Here is a 23,530-nt window from a genome sequence, read left to right on the forward strand (position 1 = left end):
CCAGCTGCTCTGCCCCAGGTGTCCCCTAGTCAGCAGCTGCTGAAAATGACCAGTGGCTGACTACAGGAAGCCCCTGCCCCGGGCTTCCTGAATCAGCCGCTGATCAGTTTCAGCAGCAGCTGACTTGGGGATGCCTGGGGTCCTTAAGTTGAATCTGTATGTAAGTCGAACTGGCATCCAGATTCAGCCACTGTTGAAACTGATCAGTTTCAGCAGCGGCTGAATCTGGACCAGTTCCGACTTACATACAGATTCAACTTAAGAACAAACCTACAGTCCCTATCTTGTACGTAACCCGGGGACTGCCTGTAAATCAAAACTTCTAGGACTAAAAAGTAATGGTGAGTAGCATTTTTGTGTCCGTCCCATACTGAGGTGGTGTTGCCATTCAATATAGAAACAGATGAAATCCCCTATTAGTCTACCCAGGGAAATGTCTCCCAAATTCAGCTTTTGTTTTTTTAAGCAAGCATAGATGAAGCTTTACTCTGCTTGTCAGTTTTCTCCTTTTTATTTCTCCAGTTCTTCCTCCTGTTTCCCTTTCCCTTACTTCTGGGAGCAGTCTTCCATTTTGCTAACCCCACAATTTGTCACATTCTCTTGAGTTCTTTCCTCAGTTCTGTGCAGTGCTACTCATTGTCTTGTCAGACTTGAGGGAATAGCAGTAGCTGGTGAAAGAATGAGTGGCTAGTAAATGGCCCTGCAACTACTTGGGACAGGGCAATGAGGTGGGAGTCTCTCCCATGTTGGGCTCTCGTGTCCAAGAGACACATCTCATAGCTCGGAAATACATAACTATCTAGAAGCTACTGATTCTTTGTAGCAGTACTCTTGCTTAGTACTAGTCACAGATGCTCTTTATTATGCAGGTTAATCACTTTGCAATTAAAGATCATAAGCAAAGCAATCTTAAAGGTTTTAGTAGAAAGTGTTCCTGGAAAGTCTCATTGGGAGAAGCCCGTTGCTATGGTGAATGAACAAGGAAAAAATAGAACCTCAAATTTTCTGTAGGCTCTAGCTTCAGCAAGGTGAAGTAAGTCCCTAATGACTGAGAAGCCTTGGTGTATAAAATGAGGTACAACTTGCTTCTCTGCATTCAGTTATTTTTATGGCTGTTAAGCTATTCCAATTATAAATACCTACCCCATAATGTTCCCTTAATGAGCAAAAATAGAAGTGGATTTGAAACCTAGGGGTTACTTGTAGTTAATTTTTAAGCTCTTGCCATAAACCAGGCACAATGAGGCTGAAATGTTGAATGTAAATTCTGTGAAGCTGATCTTTCACAAGCAGGGAATCAGATGTTATGTCAATGGAAAATTCTAGATGGGATACAGGAGTAGCTACTTTAGTGGCCTGTACACATTGGATTTGAAGCCAATGCACTGGCATTAAAATGACTCTTATGCCAATGTAGATGCTTTACTGCATCTTTGTTTAAATCTCTAATGTGTGCTGTACCTCTTGTCTGTTTCAAATGCAACAATATTGAGGAAGTTGGGTTACGAGATGTGTAGCTATTTTTGTGAAATTAGTCCTAATCATGTTTCTGAAGCATAACATAGGCATGGACATGCATAGAGCAGTAGTGGTTTTTGGAGACAGTTAAAAAAAATGGGTCATTTTCCCTGTAAGGCTTTTGTTAACCATGTTATGACAAATATACTATAGCTAAAAGATTTACCTGGTGTTGCTTGGGTCCTTAACTCAATTTTTGTTTTCTGGAAAATAAAATGAAAATGTGCATGTTTCATTTAAATCATTGCTCTGGGTTGGAGCTAGGGCTGAGGAGTTCAGTATGCAGGCTGCCCTGCGGAGAGAGGATTACTGCAGCAGCTTGGGGGCCAGGTGAGAAGCCACTGTAGTTCCAGTGGGCACAGCCAGGGGAGGAGTGCATGTCCCCATCTGGGACAGGTTCCGGTTCATTTGCCCCCTGTACCTGCCTCCCAGAATAAGGAATGCAGCAAACTGCACTTCACTGTCTGACAAAGGGGAACAGACAGTAATGTTCCCTTATGAATTGGGAGGAGCTTCAGCCTAAAGGGTGCCCTTCGGGTTGAGAGGCTCAGGGCTGTGGCAGTCCCAGACCCCAGGGGGGAGGGAGCATGCTCTCAGCCAGTCTTTAACCTGTCTGGTGATTCTCTTTTCTGTGTGGCTTTTATGAAAAGCAATCCCATTCTAGGCACATCCCAACCCTGATCTTACTTTGTTATAAGAGGAAGCTGTATACTAAACTTGGTGGCCTAGCTCTTAGCTTAGGAGCAGTTCTTGAATGGATATACTCTTTCAAATGTATAATAGATTGTGATCCTAGCAATAGTTACACTACAACTGGGCCTTCTGAGTATCAGCAGCAGGAGAAATTTTAAAACTAGAGTGGAAGAGCAATAGGGAACACTGTGGGGAGCAGTTCCTCATTAGTAAGGGTATGGAGTTTACTCTCAATGTTTTTCTGTCTAATTTGAAGTTCTGTAAAGTGGTATATCAATATCATGTTCAAGATCCTACGTTACTAGCTTTGTCACTTAGAGAAGCGTGAACTGATTGTCACCTTTATGCCACTTCATTTGCTTAAGACGGTGTTCAAAAGCAGAAGTTCTTGGGAATCTAACTTGAACCCTTTTATGGAAATTTCAGAGGATGAGTGCTCAGAGCTCCAGTTGACTTCAAGTGGAATTGTGGGTGTGAGTATTTCAAGAAATCTGGCACTAGGGATGTAACTGAGTAGTCAAGTGGAGTACTTAACTACTCCCTTCCCCTTGCTGCCTCTGTATGAGATGCAGCAAGGGGGGTGGGGGAAGAAACAGGAGCTGGTGCTGGGGGGAGCCATCTCAAAAGTTGGTCTCTCCCCCCCCCCCCCCCCCCCCCCCCCCCCCAGAACTATCTCAGCAGTGCAGCCTGCCTCTATCAGAGGTAGCAGAGGTGGGGGATAGTGGGAGGCTGCTACAAAGCAGCCTCTGCCCACTGCAGACTGAGGCTACTCTGGCAGCAGCCACTGTCTGTGGAGGGTCCCAGCGAGGTGCTAAGGCCCCCTATGGATAGCGGCTGCTGGTCCCGGCCTCAGCCAGGACTGAGCAGTCCTGGTGTATGCTGGCTCTGGATCACTCTGGCTCTGCATTTTAAATGTAGTTAGAACCACTGGGCTCTTATTACACTTACTGTGCAGAGCCACAGTGATTCAGAGCCAGTGTGAGCCGGGACTGCTCAGTCCCAGCTCATGCCAGCTCTTGGAGCCACTCACACTGTGGCTCTGCATTTTAAATGTAGTGAGAGTGCCAATTGGCTCTCACTACATCTCAGTCCTCGCTCTAGCTGGCTCCAGGAGCTACCCCTTCACTGCAGCTCTGCAGTGCAGCTGTTATGGACTAATCATGTAGTCGATAATGGTATCAATTAGTCGATACACAATTAGCGAATAACTGCTTAACATGCTTATCTGGCACAAATTAACAAATTGTGCAACCAACAAGAGAGGTTGAAATTATGGCATTTTAGTCCATATTGGCTTCAACACTCATCTTTCTAGCTACAGGCATGAATATGGAATCTTGTATCAATTACTGACAGTTCCACTAGGGGCACTTTTGGTTAGGCAGCAATATAACTAAAAAGGTGTCTTATTGTTTTGCGTTCTTAATTTGATTAAGCTATAAGTACAAACACTCTTTTATAATAATGTAACTTTGTCTACCAGTTTAGTTTTTAAGCTGCACATGGTTTTTGTTTTATGGCCCCCTATAGAAAATGGCTACTCTTAAGTAGGAAAATATCCTGATTGATACAGAAACAAGCTTGACTTAACTTCTATATTATGGAAAGATCTTGCCCATACAACAGAGTCCATATAGAGAAATTAAAATTTAAAACATGAAAATTGATAGCTTTTGGGGATCTCAGGGCTGAGATGCATTGCTCCAAGTGGACTAATCTAAAGTTTTTCAGCTCAAGTGATTGTTGCTAAACACAATTTACTTTAGTTGTTACTTTCCCTTCGTTGTGTAGCTTTCTTATACAGTAGTTCCCACCTTGCCCAAATCATTCTAGAGGAATAACTAAAGTCTGGCAGATTTGCTTACACAGAGGTATTTGCTGAAACTGAGAAATAGCATTAACTTGATAAATGAGTACAATTATATGCATGAAATGTAATACAGGCTCTGCAGGACTCTCCTTATCTTGTGCCATAATAAACTTTTAACAGCTATTGCATGATTATGGTTGGAAAGCAAGCAAAGTACTTTGCTGAAGAAGTAAAACTCAAATGGGTATGTTGTATCGTAGAGCATCTCATTAGACTTTATTCAGTCTTGATGCAACTTTCACCACAGCTAAATTTATTAACACTCTGATATTCTTGTTTCCCTTAGCCGTGAAGACTTTCAGCGAATTCCAGAGCTTGCCATCAACCCTCTGGGAGATCGGATTATCAATGCCTTTTTCCCAGAGGGGTAAGTTCTGTTGAGAGCATTTCCAAATGATCTGCAACTTTTTTGTGACCAACATTGTAAAGTCCTAATCAGGATATGTTTGACTAAAGCATGGAAATACGAATTGGATACTTGGATTCTGACTTCAGTCTAGTCATGTATTTGCTTTGAGACCTTTGAACTTAACCTTTTTTCTACTGTTTCCCTTGCCTGTCTTGCCAGAGTGTTATCTTTAATCAGTACTCAGTTCTGGTTGCCATTCAACAGAAACATTCAGTAACATGACAGCAGGCAAGTCCAGGAGACTTGAAATGTTAGATACTGAAAGAATTTTTCATGTTATGATTGATACACAGAATTTTTTAAGTCTACCAAATGTAAGTTTGAAAGCGTGTCACCAACAGAATGAAAGCTATTACCTCTTACTGTCATTTCCTGGGACCAAAATGATGACAATCCTGAGTTCAGAAGCCAGACTTATCAGCTACAAACTCTCTTCTAATAGTACAATCTCTTATCAGCAGAGGCTGAAGGAACTGGGCTATTCAGTCTTCAGATGAGAAGAATGAGGGGAGGGGATTTGTTAGCAGCCTCTAATTATCTGAAGAGGGATTCCAAAGAGGATGGGAGCCAGCTTGTCAGTGGCGGCAGACAACAGAACAAGAAGCCATGGTCTCCAGTTGCAGTGGGGGAGTTTGGATATTAGGAAACAATTCACTTGGAGGGTGGTGAAGCACTGGAATGGGTTGCCTAGGGAAGTAGTGAAATCTCCATCCTTGAAGGTTTTTAAAGCAAGGCTTGACAAAACCCTGATTTAGTCGGTGTTGGCCCTGCTTTGAGCAGGGGGCTTGAACTAAATGATCTCCTGCGGTCTCTTCCAAACCTAATCTTCTACGATTCTGATCAATCAGCTCTACTTCCTAATTGTCTGGTTCTCCACCTTTGCCCTTTGTTTAAACCACTTTACCTCCTCCTAGGATCATAAATTTCAATGAAAGGTGACATTCAAGTATAAACTGCCTTACTCTGCATTCTTCAGAATCTTTTTTGGGAGCTTCTCCTCTTTCCCTATCTGTAGGTGGTTGTCCTTGGCCTTCTTTCAGTAGATAAGGTCAACATGCTAGATGTTTTCTGCTGCCACCTCAGTACTTATTCCCGAAGCTTCCATCAGACATCTTGGATTCCCTACCACCAGCTAAAACTCTAAATATCACTAAAACAAGACTATTCTTTTTCTTCCCCTCAAACTGTTTCACAACTCTAAAATTATCTGTTCCTGTTGCCAATGCCAAGATGCATGTCCACACCCTCTGACTTTTTACCTTGACTTTTATAATTTTCTTTTGGCTCATGGATGTGCTCCTTCCCCACCCACACCCAGCTGATCAGTCCAAAAATCTGAAAAATCTTTCTTGCCTGTCACTCTTACTACATTCTGCACAGGTTGTGGTTGCTTCATTGGATTCTCAGCATCCAGTTCAGTAACGTCTGGCATAAACTGCATTTCATCTGTCGCTTTACCCTCTTCACTTTGTTCAAGGCACCTTTGCATCCTTCTGTGTTCTATCTTTCTCCAACCAAACTGACTTATGCACCTGGGATGCCTGTTTTGGTCCAAATTATCTGGTCTCCACTGTTCTCCAGTCCATCAACATTGATCCAGTAATGGAAAAGCAAGCCAGACTTATGACTTTCTTCCCCTTTTGCTGGATAAAAAAAGACCTGAGAAGAGGTGGTTCATAGGTAGTGTGGTTTCCTATGCTGTAAAAGGCTGTGGCCAAGACGTCAAATATTTTTGGGTTCCTGAACTTCTGAGCTTGCCATCTTAAGGGACCTTAAAGGGGACAAGATTTTGAGAAGGTGAGCTCTTACTTCATGAATTTAGCCTTTTTAAGGTGTCAAATTTGACACCCAAAGCTAGTTATTTTCAAAGAACCAGTGTCTGATTTTTCAGACTCTGGTTCCACAGGTCTTAGTGTTCATTTCTGAACTTGGTTACCATTTTGTGCTTCATCAAAGAATTTTCAAAATGTTTTAGAAACCTTAAACTCCCTACATCACTTTTGGGGGGAGCATACCTAATTTTATAAAATGGGTATGAGTAACTGGCTTCTCTATCACCTTAAATCTTAATTCTTTTCACTATTCCAGACCACATGTCCTCTCTACATTACATGTCTACTAATAATTCTGCTGCCAACCTTAAAAACATTTGCCATTCATGGGAAAACTACAAGGAAATTCCTTGTGGTCTCACTATTGAAGGAGACCAGCGGGGTTAAGGGTTGCTGGATGGTTGTAAATAAAACACTAAAGAACTCAACCTTCCTCTACAGAAATGTCATTGAGACTTGTTTGGTCATAAACTTGTGTTTACAACTGCGATAGACAACATGTATTATGCTAAATTTTAGACAACTAACCTTGTAATATTATGCAGAGAGGACCAAGTGAATTTCCGTGGATTCATGAGGACTTTGGCCCACTTCCGACCCATTGAAGATAATGAAAAGAGCAAAGACCAGAATGGACCAGAACCACTCAACAGCCGGAGTAACAAGCTGCACTGTAAGGAACTTCACACTCTGCTGTTCCATTTCTTGATCTCCTCTTTAGTCTTCCACACACAGATTTTTCTAAGTGTCCCTATTCACAGATACTGTTTGGCTGTGTCTACACTGGCCACTTATTCTGGAAAAGCAGCCGCTTTTCCGAAATAACTTGCCAGCTGTCTACACTGGCCCCTTGAATTTCCGGAAAAGCACTGACTATCTACTGTAAAATTGTCAGTGTTTTTCCGGAAAAACTATGCTGCTCCTGTTTGGGCAAAAGTCCTTTTCCGGAAAAACTGTTCTGGAAAAGGGCCAGTGTAGACAGCACAGTAGTCTTTTCCGCAAAAAAGCCCCAATCACGAAAATGACGATCGGGGCTTCTTGCGGAAAAGCACGTCTACATTGGCCATGGATACTTTTCCGGAAAAGTATCCATGGCCAATGTAGACGCGCTTTTTCTGGAAGTACTTATAACGGAAAACTGTTCCATTTTAAGCATTTCCGGAAAAGGGTGCCAGTGTAGACGTAGCCTTTGAGTTGACATACAGGCAGTCCCCGGGTTACGTACAAGATAGGGACCGTAGGTTTGTTCTTAAGTTGAATTTGTATGTAAGTCGGAACTGGCATCCAAATTCAGCTGCTGTTGAAATTGACCAGCAGCAGCTGAATTGGACATGCCTGGGGCAGAGCAGCTGGAGTGCTGCTGGGTTGGTCTGGTAGCGCCGACCCCTGGCGCGGCAGGGCCAACCCGGCAGCACCCGAGCTGCTCTGCCCCAGGTGTTCCCAAGTTAGCTGCTGCTGAAACTGACCAGCGGCTGACTACAGGAAGCCCGAGGCAGAGCTGCTCTGCCCGGGGCTTCCTGGAATCAGCCGCTGATCAGTTTTAACAGCGGCTGAAACTGGACGCCTGGGACAGAGCAGCTGGGGTGCTGCCGGGTAGGTCCCCACAGTGCTGCACCTCTGCGCTGCGGGGACCAACCCGGCAGCCCAGGGAGACACGAAGCGGCTTTTCTTGCCGCGGAGGACATGGGCGGCGGGACTGCCAAGACGCGCTGCAGTTCTGCCGCCCGTGTCCTCCGCAGCGAGAAAAGCCGCTCTGTGTCTCCCTGGTCTGCTGGAGGGGGGGGCCCCCCCGTGCTGCCAGAGGCAGCGACAGTGGGGGAGGCACCCCACATTAGCTGCACCCCCCCTGTTCGTAACTAGGGGTCCGACTTAAGTCGGACTGATGTAACCCAGGTACTGCCTGTACTTAATTTTAAACACAAACCAAGACCCGTAAGTAGTAGGTTGGAGCAGATGCTGCAGTAGGCATTTCAGAAGTTAGTGGGATATGTTGAAGCTCAGTGAAAGGAGCCATGGGAATTTCAGCTCACTCTGGGGACTTGTGATAGAGATGCAGCTGTTAGTCTGGTCACGCTGAAACAAAAGACAGAACTATGTAGCACTTTAAAGACTAACAAGATGGTTTATTAGGTGATGAGCTTTCGTGGGCCAGACCTGCTTCCTTAAATCAATATGTGGGGGAAAAAAAAATTGGCACAACCATATATACCAAAGTGATACAATCAAAAAAATGAATGCATGTGAAATTGACAAATCAAATTTTAGAACAGAGTGGGGGTGAAGAGGGCAGGTTAGTGTCTGTGAGGTAATGACATAGGGGTGATAATTGGGGAAGCAATCTTTGTAATGGGTGAGATCATTAGTGTCTTTGTTTAGACCCATAAATAGTGTCAAATTTAAGCATGAATGACAATTCTGAAGCTTCTCTTTGAAGTCTGGAGTTAGTCTCTTTGAAGCAATATGCATGTTTTAAGGTCATTGAGGGAATGGTCAGTCTGGCTGAAAGAGTCTTATGTCTGTTTTGTGTGCATTGATTCTTTGGCGAAGTGTTAGGGACATTTGTCCAATGTACATAGCAGACGGACACTTTAGGCACATCATGCCATAAATTATATTTCTGGATGAAGTTACCTACATGCCTCCAGCTCCCATCCAGGGCACACCATACAATCCATCATCTATAGCCTAGCCCTTAGATACAATCGCACCTGCTCTAATCCCTGACAGACCAGAAACTTCAGGATCTCTACCCAGCATTTATAAGCCTCAACTACCCACCCGGAGAAATAAAAAAGCAAATTGAAAGAGCCAGACAAATACCCAGGAACCATCTACTTCAAGACAGACCCAGGAAAACCAACAATAGAACATCACTTGTCATCACTTATAGCCCCCAACTTAAACCTGCTCAACTCATTATCAGTAAACTACAACCTATACTGGAACAGGATACTACCCTCAAAGGCGCTCTGGAAGACAGACCCATAGTCTCCTATAGACAACCACCTAACCTCAGGATGATTCTTACCTACAACTACAGGACATACCACACTAATACCAACCCTGGAACTTTCCCTTGCAACAAATGCTGGTGCCAGCTTTGTCCACATTTACTCTAACACCATTATTGGACCTAACCATGCCTATTACAAGATCAAGAACACATATTCCTGTTCATCCAGAAATATAATTTATGGCATGATGTGCCTAAAGTGTCCGTCTGCTATGTACATTGGACAAACGTCCCCAACACTTCACCAAAGAATCAATGCACACAAAACAGACACAAGACTCTCAGAGAAAGCTGTTGCTTGCCATTTCAGCCAGACTGACCATTCCCTAAATGACCTTAAAATATGCATATTGCTTCAAAGAGACTAACTCCAGACTTCAATGAGAAGCTTCAGAATTGTCATTCATGCTTAAATTTGACACTTTATGTATGGGTCTAACCAAAGACTCTATCTCACCCATTACAAAGATAGCTTCCCCAATTATCACCCCCTAATGTCATTACCTCACAGACACTAACATTCCCTCCTCACCCCCACTCTGTTCTAAAATTTGATTTGTCAGTTTCACATGCATTCATTTTTTTTGATTGTATCACTTTGGTATATATGATTGTGCCAATTTTCTTCCACAATTTGATCTGAGGAAGCGGGTCTGGCCCATGAAAGCTCATCACCTAATAAACCATCTTGTTAGCCTTTAAAGTGCTACATAGTTCTGTCTTTTGTTTCTGGAGACTTGGTTATGCTGGGCTAATTTAAACTTTCCTAAATGTGTCTCTAAAGCGTCCTGTAGTGTCAGAGCAGACCTGAGATGCTCTCTGGAAATAGTGTTCCAGCCATGAATGGGCCTTCCCATTCCCATCCTCAAACCACTTGTCATTTCTGAAGTCCTTCATGTGATATAGTATAGCTGCTCACTTCACACCTCTATCCCATTGTCCCCCTTATGATTGATCCTTACTCTGCTTGAAGCATGAGGTCAGAGTGGGAAGTGGATTATTCTTGTGTACTAAATCTACAGCAGTCTTCTGATCAGCATTCTAGGCCCTGATTTGGCCATATACTTCAGGCAAAGTGTAGGCTAGTCAGAAGTGACAGTTCACAGAAGATTAAATTAATTAAATGTAGAAGGGATTGCTAAACACTCATGTTTTAGGGTTAGAAAGAAATTTCCTCTGGAAGCAGCCTGTTTATAGAATTGTCCATTACAGAGCTTTTTGTCTTTCTGTAAATCCAGGACTGAGCACTGTCACACTGGGTACTCAACTAGATGGACTACTGGTTTGATCTTGAAAGGCAATTTCGGAGTGGGTGTCTCTGGACAATGTGCAATCCTCTGACGAGAATGATGAATATCAAGATACTAGTAAATTACAGGAATAGACTTGTGCTATGCAGAACTCTGAATTATATAATTGTTAGATGTTGATTAATTGCAGTTAATCTACATGATTAACTCAATTGTGATGAGAAAATTAGTTGCAATTAATAGCAGCTTTAATCAGAGTACCAATTGAAATTTATTGAATATTTTTGGATAGGGGCTTTATACATTTTTGAACATGGATTTCAATTACAAAACAGAATAAAAGTATGTTGCTCACTTTTTTATAATTTTATTGCAATATTTTCACTGTAAAAGTGAGAAAATAATATCTTGTCAATCTCCCTACCTGTAGTGCAATCTTTATGAAAGTGCAATTTACAGATGTTGATTTTCTTGTATGCCCCTTCATGCTTTGGCCACCATTCCAAGAGACATGCTTCTAAGCTGATACATTTAATTTGTTTTAAACTAACTGAATTCCTTTTGGGAGAGTTTTCTGTCTCCTGCTGTTTTACCCACAGTCTGTCATATATTTCATGGATGATGACCCAGCATGTATTCTTCCTTTTAAGAACCTCTTCGCTGCAGATTTTACAAAATGCAAAGAAGGTACCACTGAAATTTCTAAAATAGCTACACTCAACTCAAGGCTTAACATTTTGAAGGGTCTCCTAAAATCTGAGGGGGATGAGGTCTGGCGCATGCTTTCAGAAGCCTTAAAAGAGCAACACTTCGATGTGAGAAGCAGAGAATCTGAGTCACCAAAAAAAAATCCACCTTCTGCTGGCGGCATCTGACTCATGATGAAAATGAACATGTGTTGGACCACACTGCTTTCGATTTTTGAGCAAAACCAGTCATCAGCATGGATATAGGTCCTCTGGAATGGTGGTTAAAGCTTGAAGAGGGACATATGAATCATTAGAGTATCTAGCATGTAAGGGCATACGCAGATTGCCAGAACCTGGCTCTTCTGGTTACAATCTACTCGCCACAGGCGAGTAGATTGTATTATTATTTGTCAAGCCCTAGGCATGTAAATATATTGATGCCAGCTACAACAGTCATACAAATGCCTACTTACTCTTTCAGGTGACCTCTTAAAGGTGACCTCTTAAATAAGAAGCGGGCAACATCTCCTGCAAATCTAAAACTTATTTTGGAGCAACTGGTTGAACAAGAAGCAGGACTGAGTGAACTTGTAGGCGCTAAAGTTTTTCATTTTTACTTTTGAGTGCATTTTTGTACATAATTCTACATTAAGTACAATCATCATGATATTTTACTACAGTACTTGTATTGGGAGAACTTGAAAGTTTTTTTACTATAAAAATTTTCACTGTAAAAACAAGCGAACATGACACACTTTGTATTCTGTGCTGTAATTGAAATCAATATATTTGAAAATATAGAAAAAGCCTAAATGATATTTTAGTATTTAATTACGAGGTTAATTATGAGCAATCAAAACATTTTAACAGAACAATATAAATGGTTTAGTCTAATATTTACATCAATAGTCAATACAAAATGACCCAACACTACATTGCTGCCAGCTTTGAGACCACTGTATTTGACTGCCTAAAATTAGTTTCTGTATGTGGGTGAGAGATGAAGAAATAGTACTTGAATTCATCTGACTTATTCTCACTTTCCCTCTAGTTGCTTTTCGACTATATGACCTGGATAAAGATGACAAGATCTCCCGAGATGAGCTACTTCAGGTAAAAAGCACTGATCTAGGGTGGGTTTTAAAATGAGTCCGTTGGTCTTCATGTGACCTAGCTTGTGACTTTAATTGTTAAAAACCTTCAATTGACCTAAAACAGGTTCAGAATATGGGAGATGGCCAATGGCAGCCTTTGACTTAATTGTTGATGCATCTGCAAGCAACTGGTTAGACCAGTTTTACAGGCCATTCAAAAATGTATGGCTGACTGGACTGTGCCTGCTTATAGCATCAAAAAAAGATGAGGGCTTTTTTTCTTTCAACTTCCATTAAGAGTGTATACTTCGTACTCGATCAGAAACGTCAACAGAGTATTAGGTTGACTTTTCCACATCTTTGATTTATGGTTGACTATTCTTTCATTGGAACAAAGAAATCGACAAATGTAATCTACCACTACAAAAAAACACCATACTTCATTTTTTTTATACTGGGGACAACAAAACTAGATATGGGTCTGGTTCTAAAGGTGGATTAGTTTATCTAACCATTTTTTCCTATTGGGATAAGGCTTTCATTGCCTTCCTCCTAGATAGAGAAGCAACAAGAAATATTTCGTGTAATGGCATGGATGTGCGTATCTGGCTAGATTTGAGTAGGAAGAAACTGGGTTCTACTAATCCTGCAAAGTAGTAATTTGTAGTTTACACTATTGGGCAAGGAGCTTATTTGATCAAAACTGCTCGCTTCTGTTTGCAGCACAGAAAAGCCCTTACAAACTAGCAGGAAGGAGAAGAGTTGACTAGTCCAGTTTTGATTGCATATTTGCAACTTGCAAGGCTTCAAAGCATCAATACAGGCCTAAACAGGGAAATGTCAAATTAAGAATTGACAACTACCAGATTAAAAACAATTTGAGAATCCCATGCACTCACTATGTAGGAGCTCTTTTGAATTCCCCTTTTTAGGAACTAGAAAGAAGCTTGCATTTTTGTTCAGTGGGCACAAACAAATCCTTGGATAACCTTTATTTGTGTGGAGGCAGTTTTCGTCAATAGGTTTGGTGTACAAGAGGAACTGGAAGTCTTGCCAATAGAAAGCATTTCTTCAAGTGATTGCTCCTGTCCATTCCATGTAGGTGTGCAAGTGCTGTGTGCACACATGGGCAGAAGTTTTTTCCCTTAGCAATACCCATTGGGCCAGCGGGGAGCCCCCTGGAATGGCACCAGTATATCAGCTAATATATACCCCTGCTGGCTCTCCACCCCCTCGGTTCCTTCTTACCACTCCTGAGGGTAGTTGGAATGTGCCTTTGCCTCCTTGCTCTGCAAGTGCCTTTTAGCAGTTCTTCTCATTGTTTTAGTAGTTAAAGTTTAGTTTAGTTGTTCTCATTTAGGTTTTTAGTAGCTGTTAACACTAAATGCAACACTTAAGCACCCAGGTGCAGGGGCTTGCTTTGCGTGTCTGGTGCATCTGGTGGGGTATGCCTGGGCCCCAAGGCTTCAAGCCCTGCAAGAAGTTCCAGAAGCCTATGCCCTGTGGGGCCCTCATTCACCCTGCTTTAAGTGCCTCGGAGAGGCCCACTTGTCCAAGGCCTGTAAGATCTGCAAGGCCTTTAAGTCATGTACCAAGCGTGAAAGGGAGTCTCACTTGAAGATTATTCTGATGGAGGTGGCCTTAGGCCCGGCACTGATGTCTAATCTGACACTGGCAACCCAGAGTGCACCGGCTTTGGTGCGATAGGCACCCAGCCCCTCGCGACTGGTACCATGGTGGTACGCAGTCCCCGGGGCCCCAGAAGAAGAGACCTAGCAGAGACAGGTCTCCCTCAAGGCTTGTGCCTCCGTTCCGCATGCCCCACTTGAGGGCACACTACGGCATGGCAGCCAAACCATGGAGATCCTAAGAACAGCCGTACTGGGTCAGACCAAAGGTCCTTCCAGCCCAGTATCCTGTCTGCTGACAGTGGCCAGCACCAGGTGCCCCAGAGAGGGTGGACTGAAGACAATGATCAAGCAATTTGTCTCCTGCCATCTCTCTCCAGCCTCTGACAGACAGAGGCCAAGGACACCATTTTATCCCCTGGCTAATAGCCTTTTATGGACCTAACTGCCATGAAATTATCTAGCTTCTCTTTAAACTCTATTATAGTCCTAGCCTTCACAGCCTCCTCTGGCAAGGAGTTCCACAGGTTGACGACACGCTGTGTGAAGAACTTTCTTTTATTAGTTTTAAACCTGCTCCCCATTAATTTCATTTGGTGTCCCCTAGTTCTTCTATTTAGGGAACTAATAAATAACTTTTCTTTATTGGCCCTCTCCTCACCACTCATGATTTTATATACCTCTATCATATCCCCCTTCGGTCTCCTCAGAAGGGCACCACTCTAGTCCACGCAGAGATGCCAGCCTGGCATAAATCTTCCCAGAGCCCTCCACTCTGGATACCTTTGAGGCAGCAAGAGACTTGATTGAGCAGACCTCATCCCTGACCTTGGCACCGTACCTGGTCAAAGGATCCAGGTAGCAGCACCCCGCAGCTTCAGCACCTAGCATCTTGGCCCTGAAAGCAAGAGGGCTCCACCACCCTGCCCTGGTGCTGGTAGCCATGACCCCAGTTCTAGGTGTGGCTCTGCCTCCAGCCTTGGCACTGGCCATAGCCTCTGCCCCATCCTGTGCACTGGCACCAGCACTGGTGTCAGTACCGACGCGGGCCTGAGGCGGCACCGACCACAACATGGGGTCCCATGACTGCCATCCCTGCCACTGGCCATGCCTCCATCTCCTTCTTGGCACCAGGGAAACCTGAGTTGATGACCCAGTACACTGACTGGGAGGTCGCTGGCCACTATTTCCACTGCACTGCCGTGGTCGACCTTAGAGTACTCAGACAGAATTGGTCTGGTCATCCCTGGGGTCCAGGTCTCAATCCAAGCATTGGTCCTACTCCAGCCATCATTTGTAGCACCACAGCACCTCAATGCAGCAGCAATGGCCTCAGCCAGCCCAGGTGCCAGCAGCCCTGGCCACTTCAAGTGCAGGCCCTAGCTCAGTAACCTTTTTGAACCCCCTGGGCCTACCACCAAAGCCAGTGTGAAGGCTAGAATCGGTCGTCTTGGGCCGAGGGCATCTCCTCCTCCCCCCCCCCCCAGTAACCCCACTGACTCACTCCCTTATGTGAAGCCAGTCCCTTCCCCCAGGCCAGGCTTCTCCAGAACATCACCCGGGAGGGGGCCCTTCACCACCCAACCTGCTTCTGTGGCCTCACAGGCCCCCTTGCAAACTCACAATCTGGAGGGGGTGGACATACAAGGGTCCTTGTCCTCCTCACTGGATGAGGTGCTTGGTGGCTCTCTCCCTTTCCGTGCCATCCATGGATTCCAGGTCCCATCAGGAACTACCTTGCTACCTGGCTCAGAGTTTGGAAGTCCAGGTGGAGAGGGTGTCAGATGATTCGGACCCTACGGTCAACCTCCTGCAGGCTTACACTTCTACCAGAATGGCCTTGCCTATTAAGACTGACCAAAACCAGTGACGCTCTGGTAGACCCCGGCCTCTATCCCTCCAACAGATAGTCGAGCGGAGCTACTTCATGCTGTAAGAGGGGAACAAACATGTCTTTTCCCATCCACCTCTGGGGTCCTTGGCTGTTCAGACAGTGAACCAGAATGAGAGGCAGGGCCAGCCAGGCACCCTTCCTAAGAACAGGGATGCCAAGAAAATGGACCTCTGGGGCAGAAAGGCCTATGAGTCTGGGGGTCTTCAACTTCGCATGGCGAACCAGTAGGTTCTGCTGAGTCACTACACATAAGACTTGGGTAAATATGGGCAAGTTTGCCGAGCTGTTCCCTAGGGACTCTTGGCCTGAGTTTGGAGCCTGGGTGGAAGAAGACAGGGTGGGGTGGTTTCTTGAGCCACTATCCTCTTCCTTTGACACCCCCCCCCCCCATCCTCCTCCCCTCCAAATCTCTGCCCGTTCCTCTTTAGGGACTCCTTTCATGAGTATCTCCTCCAGGAGGAGGTCCAGGAGCTCTTAACCCTAGGGGTGGCTAAAGGGTTCCTGGGCAGGGATTTCTATTCCCAGTATACCAAGGGAGTTTTTCTGCACATTCTGGACTTCAGGGAACTCAATGCCTTCATCACCAAAGCCAAATTCAAGATGGTGACTTGGGAGTCGATCATCTGCTCCCAAAGTCCTGGAGTCCCTCAATCTAAAAGATACCTACTTCCACATTTCTATTGCTCCACACCACAAGCAGTTCTTCTGCTTTACGGTGGGCCAGGACCACAATTGGTTTATTGCCCTTCCTTTTGGCCTTTCTACAACCCCTCAAGTATTCACAAAGTACATGGCTATTGTGGCCACCACACTGAAAAAGCAGGGTGTCCAGATGTTCCCTTTCCTGGACAACTGGCTCCTTCAAGGCTTTTTCAGATTGTTAGCCCACTTCACTCTAGTGCAGGGTCTTTTTCAAGAGCTGGGGCTGCTCCTTAATGTGGCCAAATTGATGATGGTTGCCACCTGGGTTATAGTTTGTGGGTACCCACTAGGACTAGCTTCCCTTCTCAGATCCTGTTTCCTGGTGATCAAAGTGGCTGGCCAGAGCATGCAGGCATTCTTGATGACCGCTGCCAGGTCTTGCATGTAGCCATCAACCCCAGGAGGCGCATGCACCTATGTCATTCAACAGGCCAGGCTTCACACCCACCCACCCACCCACAACAGATGTGGTTTGCATGGGTTCACAACCCATCCCTGCATTCTTGAGACAGTGGTGATAGTCCCACCTGATGTCCTGTGCTCTCTGGACTGGTGGACCCAGGAGGAAATGGTCTGTGCCGGAATGCCATTCTCCAGACCACTACCAACCCTCTGGTTAGTGACAGATGCATCTGACACAGGTTGGGGGGCTCACCTTGAAAACATGCAAACCCAAGGTATGTGGTCAAGGGACAACCTCTCCCTGCATATCAATGTCAGGGAGCTATGGGCAGTTCCTGTCTCCTGTGTGGCCTTTCTCCATTGGCTCAGAAAACTGTCCTTATTCTTCTGACAATATCAACAGGCAGGATGGGGCCCACTCTCCTTCCCTATGTCAGGAAGCCCTTCAGCTCTGGAAGCTATGCATTGGGGCGGATATTGACCTGGTTTTCTCTTTATCTCCTGGAGTCCCAGAACACTCTGGCAGATTGGCTGAGCGGGTCCTTTTCCAGCCATGAGTGGTCTCTGAGGGGACGTGGCTCTCCAAATTTTCCACAGGTGGAGGTTCCCCTTCTGGAATTGTTTGCCACTGGGAAGTATGGAAAGTGCCGAACGTTCTGCTCCCTCATGGGGCTGGGCTGGGGCTCCCTGGGAGACAGTCATTACTCCCTGGCCTGAGGGTTTACTTTATGCATTCCCACCTTTCCTGCTGGTTCACATGGTGCTTGTGCGGATTCAGGAGTTGAGGTCATCCCTGATCCTCATCACGCTGGCATGGCCTAGGCAACACTGGTTCATGTCTCCTGAGCCTGTCCTACAAGAGACCGATCACCCTCTCGTTGGACCAAAACCTCATCATGCAGGACTTCGTCAGGGTTTGCCATCCAAACCTGTGATCTCTGCACCTAATGGTATGGAAGTTCCATGGCTAACAGCGGCAGAGTTGCAGTGCTCGGAGCATGTGCAAGAGGTCTTGTTTGGGAGTAGGAAATCTTCCACTACGATCACTTACCTGGCCAAGTGAAAGTGCTTCTCTGTGGGCTGCCCATCAGGTGGTATCACCCATGGATGCCCAGATCTTGCTGGTCCTGGTCTACTTCCTGGATCTTAGATTATATACCTCCTTCTCAGGGTATACCTGGAAGCTATCTGTGCTTTCCACTTGGGCTCCTGGGGCAAGACCCTCTTTGTGGATCCCATGGTACACTGGTTTCTGAAAGGGCTGGACGGACTTTATCTGCATGTCTGTCAGCCTGTTCCTTAGTGGGATCTCAGACTGGTCCTGGCCAAACACATGGGGCCTTGCTTCGAGCCGCTGGTGACATGCTCGCTGCTGCACCTTTCTTGGAAGGTGTCTGTCATGGTGACTATCACGTCAGCCAGGCACATGTCCGAACTGAGAGCCCTCACCTTGGACACCCTGTATGGTTTTCTTTAAAGATAAGGTCATATTACGCCCCCCCCCCCCCCCCTCCAAACCTGCCTTCATTCTGAAAGTGGTGTCTGACTTTCATGCGTCTCAAGATATTTTTCTCCCAGTTTTTTACCCCAAGCTTCGGATAAGGAACAGGCATTACGCACTTTAGATGTTAGGAGGGCTTCAGCTTTTTATTTGGAAAGAACAGAGCCTTTTTGTAAGTCCCCACAGCTCTTTGTAGCAATTGCAGTGAGGCTGAAAGGGCAGCCAGTCTCTATAGAGGATCTCTTCGTGGATTACATCCAGTATCAAGGAGTGCTATGGGTTGGCTGGGGTGTCAGCCCCTCCCCTCATGGCCCACTCCACTAGGGCCCAGGCCTCCGCTACAGCATTTGTGGCCCAGGTCCCTATCCTGGACATCTGCAGGTTTACCACTTGGTCTTCGGTCCATGTTTTTGCTAATCAATGTGTTGGGCCATCAGGCGAGGGAGGATGCAGCCCTGGGGAGGGCTGTCCTATGATCAGTTGATGGTTAGAACTCCAACCCTGCCTCCTTGGGTTTCTGCTTTGGAGTCACCTACATGGAATGGACATGAGCAAACACTTGAAGAAAAAAGTTACTTATCTTCATAACTGTTCTTCAAGATGTGTTGCTCATGTCCATTCCAAATTCTGCCTGCCTCCCCTTCTTTGGAGTAGTCCGGTAAGAAGGAATCGAGGAGGTGGAGGGCTAGCAGGGGTATATATTCGCTGATATACTGATGCCACTCCAGGGGGCTTCCCTGCTTGCCCAACAGGTATTGCTAAGGGAAAAAACTTGACGCATGCATGCAGTGCACACACAGCTACACAGAATGGACATGAGCAACACATCTCAAACAGTTACGAAGGTAAGTAACCATTTTTTCTAGATGGTGAGAGAGGTCATCTTGTGCCCTATCTACATAGGGTAGCTACTTGAATGGTATCCTTGTTCCAAGTACTATGGATAAACTCTGTACAAGGTTTTCAGAACGATCCTGTTCCTGTACCATTCTTGTCTTGAAGGTTATTTCTATAGTAACGTTCAGTCTTTCTGGGCTTTCTGTATCTTGCAGGTATTACGAATGATGGTTGGTGTAAACATTTCAGATGAGCAGCTTGGGAGTATTGCTGACAGGACAATCCAGGAGGCTGATCAGGATGGAGACAGTGCCATCTCCTTCACAGAGTTTGTCAAGGTTGGGAATTAACCTTCTGAATAAGAGGAAGTGATTGAAAGTTAATCACTGAGCAGTCAATGAACAGCTGGAAATGAGCCAAAAAAATACTAGCCTTCACTTTTACATTTAGAGTAGCAGTCCTTAGTATGTCTTGATTTCCTCTGTGCCCTAACAGAGGGAATAAGATCATAGCCTCTTGAAGGACAGGGTTTAATTTTGGGGCTGTGCTGCCAGTGCATAACCACTCATCACAAGAGCCACATAGGCTAACTTTTTCTTAGGTTATGTAGCTAGAACTGTTTTGCACTTTCACTCAAGTAGATTTGCAGGCAAGATGCCTGCCACAAGGGAAACCTCTTTGTGGGGGAGTGAAATGGCCTTTGCCAAGAGTCAAACTAGGAGAAAAATCCAACATCCACTAGTTCCCAGAATGTTTCCAGTCACAGATCAGAAAATATTTCCTTCCTTGAAGCTTGCTTTCATGGGGAAATTGGCATTGTTATAGCAGAATATTTACTCCATAGTCTTAAATAGTCACACAGGAGAATTCTACTAGCAGAATCATTTTTTTTCTGTATCTGACAGTCAAATTCCTGATGTAGACAAGCCCTTAAACCGTGTCCAGTAGTGAAATACTGTAGAACCTCAGTTACTTGCACCTTAGTAATGGCAGTTGTTGGTAATGGTGAATACATTATGGCTCTTATTTCAAAAACTTACAGCTGAACATTGACTTAATACACTGTGGATGACAGTCAATTTGTAATTCTGGTGTTTGTAACTCAGGTTCTGCTCTAAGGCTACGTCTAGACTACAAACCTCTTTCGAAAGAGCGTCTAGACTGCAACCACTTCTTTTGAAAAAGAGAGCCTCTTTTTCGAAAGAGCACCCAGGTAGTCAGGATGCTCTTTCAAAAAAGCCCTGTTTGCATTCAAGAACACCTATTTTTGAAAGAGCACTTTTGAAAAAAGGCATTCTTCCTTATAAAATGAGGTTTACTGTGGTTGGAAAAAACTGCCACGTTCTTTCGATTTAATTTCAAAATAACACTGCAGCAGTCTAGACACACCCTTAGTGTTAATACATGTTATGTGAGTTAAGGGTGAGCAACCTCCTAACAAATGACAGTCCACACTTCTCTTAGCTGTTTTGGGCTGTGTGGAGACTGACATTACCATATTAATTACACTTGGTTCACATGGCAGCATTCTTCATGTTTAAAAGGAAAACTTTGCTTCTGGGGCGCAGTATTAACAGCTTCAAGATGAAAGAATGGCCTGCCAAACTGGTGGTGCCCCATATTCTTGCTTGCTTTGTAATATCATTTGACATTTTAATTGAAACAGAGCTATGCACATGTGACCTAAGCAGCTGTGTCTGGGTTTTATTGCAGGTTTTGGAGAAGGTGGATGTAGAGCAGAAAATGAGCATTCGGTTTCTTCACTGATAGATGGGAGACATGTTCCTTATCACTCCGAATTTTAAAGGACTAGAACTCTACTTTCTTCCCACCATCTTTTCCTTTCGTGTTGCTAATGGTGCATGAAAAACATGTCTGCAGCCTCATCAGCTTGTTCCACCAAGATGAACATTCCCTGTATAGCAGGAATGAAGGGAAGTGGCTGCAGTGCAGCTCAGAATAGAGCATTAAAAATCCCTATTTCAGATTCTGCCTCTGCATTCCTGTATGACTATGATTCTTTCCTTTCTGTGTATTGTTGCTGCAGACCTATTCTTCTTGAGCTCTACATCTGGGAAACTCAAAGGGTTAATATCCCACAGAAAAGCCATCTGACTTTTTTTTTAAACTGGAAGTAGGAGTGTATAGTGTGAAACAAATCTGCTAAATCATTCCTTCAGTAAGTGGTAGGTGCCCAAGTACTTGTCTCCTCCCGTACTAGTACAATTGAATTTTTGGATTTGCTCCCCAGTTTTGTCCCAGGCCTTTCTTCCCTCTTGGCAGATGTGGCCTTTTCAACTATCTTCAATTAAGGCCTGAGGCTTCTTCTGCAGGACTGGGGATTGCAAGTCAGTGGTAGTTCTGAGCAGTTTCAAATACTGTGAATGGATTCCATGGAGTTAATCCACAGGGATGAGAGAAATCTGTCACGATTACAGATTGCAACTTCTGTGGAACAAACTGGACTCCACACAGCGATTCAGAACCCTCAAATGACCCCAGTACCAGTTGCAGAAGTGGATGTCTTAAGAGAAGCTTGCAGGTTCTGGCTGCCAGTGGATCCAGAGAGCACCCCTCCCTACATTGCTTTTTCAGTATGACAGTTCCTTCCCACAGGGCACTCTTACCTCCACCATCACAACCTATAGCTTTTATTAGTGCACATTTATTTACCAGTGTTTATAATCTAAGAAAATAGCCATGCACAGAATCTGATTTCATGTCATTGTTGCTATTCATTTGTGATAACTGTCACCTTGTGCTACTTTCATACTAATTGGATAATTTGAAAATGATTTTTTCTAACATCTATTATCCCCCCATCCTATTAGAACCCCATCCTGGCTGGTGGGTCTGCACTGTGGGTATTCAGCTGCACGTGGAACACTTTCATGAAAGTTTAGATACAAGTGTTCTAGCAAACTGCCTACTATATACTAGTTCTAATTAAAAGGTGAGATTTTAGAATATAATGTTCTGATCAGATACTTTGCACAAATGTTTGAAACTGAAAATATATTTTTTTTAATTAAACTTAATGGCAAGGCTATATTAAATCAAGAAATCAAAAGCAATGAATGTGTTCTGCTATAAACCTCCAAATTCATTGGATACATAGCGTCCTATGCACTATGTGGATTGGATAAGTAAATGATTTAACAGCCAGTACAGGTAGTCTGAGTTGGCTTTGAGGTCCTTCTCTATTGAAGAATCAGTGTTTAAGTGCTTCTACCCACCTCCACATCATGTGCGAATATAAGCTTCTTGAAGCATTGAGCTAAGATTCAACCCTGAAATTGATTTTAGTTCATTTATTCAATGTAAAGAAACCTTCAGTGGATTCTTTGTACATTGTTTTTAATTGAGTTGCAGAAAAATGTTGCACTCTGAAATTTTTCAGACTGCAATTTAGTAAGTCTGGAGAAACTGAAAAGATTTCTGCTCTGTACAAGAAGGAAGCTTTCTGGTTTTATGACCATACTATGTACAATAGGAATTGTAAAAAGGGAAGAAATGTGACAATGTTAACATAGAAAGCTACACAAGATTTTCTAGGCTTTGATTTGCTTATTTAAAAGTAGGTGTTTCTCTTTTTCTTGTGTCTGTAGTAGTAGTAAACAGTTGTGCCTTATTGTCTAGTGCATTCAGATACTGTATTTATCTACCCATAAATAAAATTCTTCCCTGTAAAAATTGTGCCTGTTTGATGGCTGTCTGATTTTTAAGGCTATTGAGCTGTAGAACCTATCTGATTCTATGTACTTCAGAAAGCAATTTTAAATTCTCTTGAAATCTACGTAAGTCTGTAATTGAATTATATTTAATTATTAATAATTAGTCATGACTTTGAAAGTCAGCCATTTGCCATCCTGCTGAAACTGCAAAGAAGTTCAAACTGGGAGAAATATATTGCTAAGCCTCAGCTCTGTAATAGGGCATGGGGGAATGAGAGGAAAAATAAGCTTATATTACCACGTGGAGTACACAGCTTGTAACTGGTGGGGAGAGATGTAGACTTTTTATGAGCTATAACTGAGAAGTGAAGGTTGACCTATGGTGTCATGAAAGAAGTAAGGATCTTTGAAGGAGAAAAAAATTGTGCAATCATTTAAACACACTTGCATAAAAGGAAAATTGAAGTTACCTATACAGGCTTAAGTTAGGGTGAGGAAGGAAGTTGAACGGCTGAGTACTTGAC

The 23,530-nt window shown here is 44.1% G+C and overlaps 1 protein-coding gene across 2 annotated transcripts in view; it reads left to right on the plus strand.

Moving 5' to 3' along the window:
- The window catches only part of CHP1 (calcineurin like EF-hand protein 1), a 42,637-nt gene extending 19,609 nt beyond the window's left edge, over positions 1–23,028 (plus strand). Inside the window, exons 3-7 of one of the 2 annotated variants that reach the window (XM_006128691.5) lie at positions 4,368–4,448; positions 6,868–6,995; positions 12,326–12,387; positions 19,548–19,670; positions 21,046–23,028. In XM_006128691.5, coding sequence (XP_006128753.1) covers positions 4,368–4,448; positions 6,868–6,995; positions 12,326–12,387; positions 19,548–19,670; positions 21,046–21,099 — 448 coding nt within the window. In that variant the 3' untranslated portion in view covers positions 21,100–23,028. The remainder of the gene's footprint in view (positions 1–4,367; positions 4,449–6,867; positions 6,996–12,325; positions 12,388–19,547; positions 19,671–21,045) is intronic. The other variant, XM_025187519.3, reaches the window with a different exon arrangement.
- Positions 23,029–23,530: the final 502 nt, after the last annotated feature.

Source organism: Pelodiscus sinensis, chromosome 5, assembly GCF_052426305.1.
Source record: "Pelodiscus sinensis isolate ZL-2025 chromosome 5, ASM5242630v1, whole genome shotgun sequence".
Classification (NCBI taxonomy): domain Eukaryota; kingdom Metazoa; phylum Chordata; order Testudines; family Trionychidae; genus Pelodiscus; species Pelodiscus sinensis.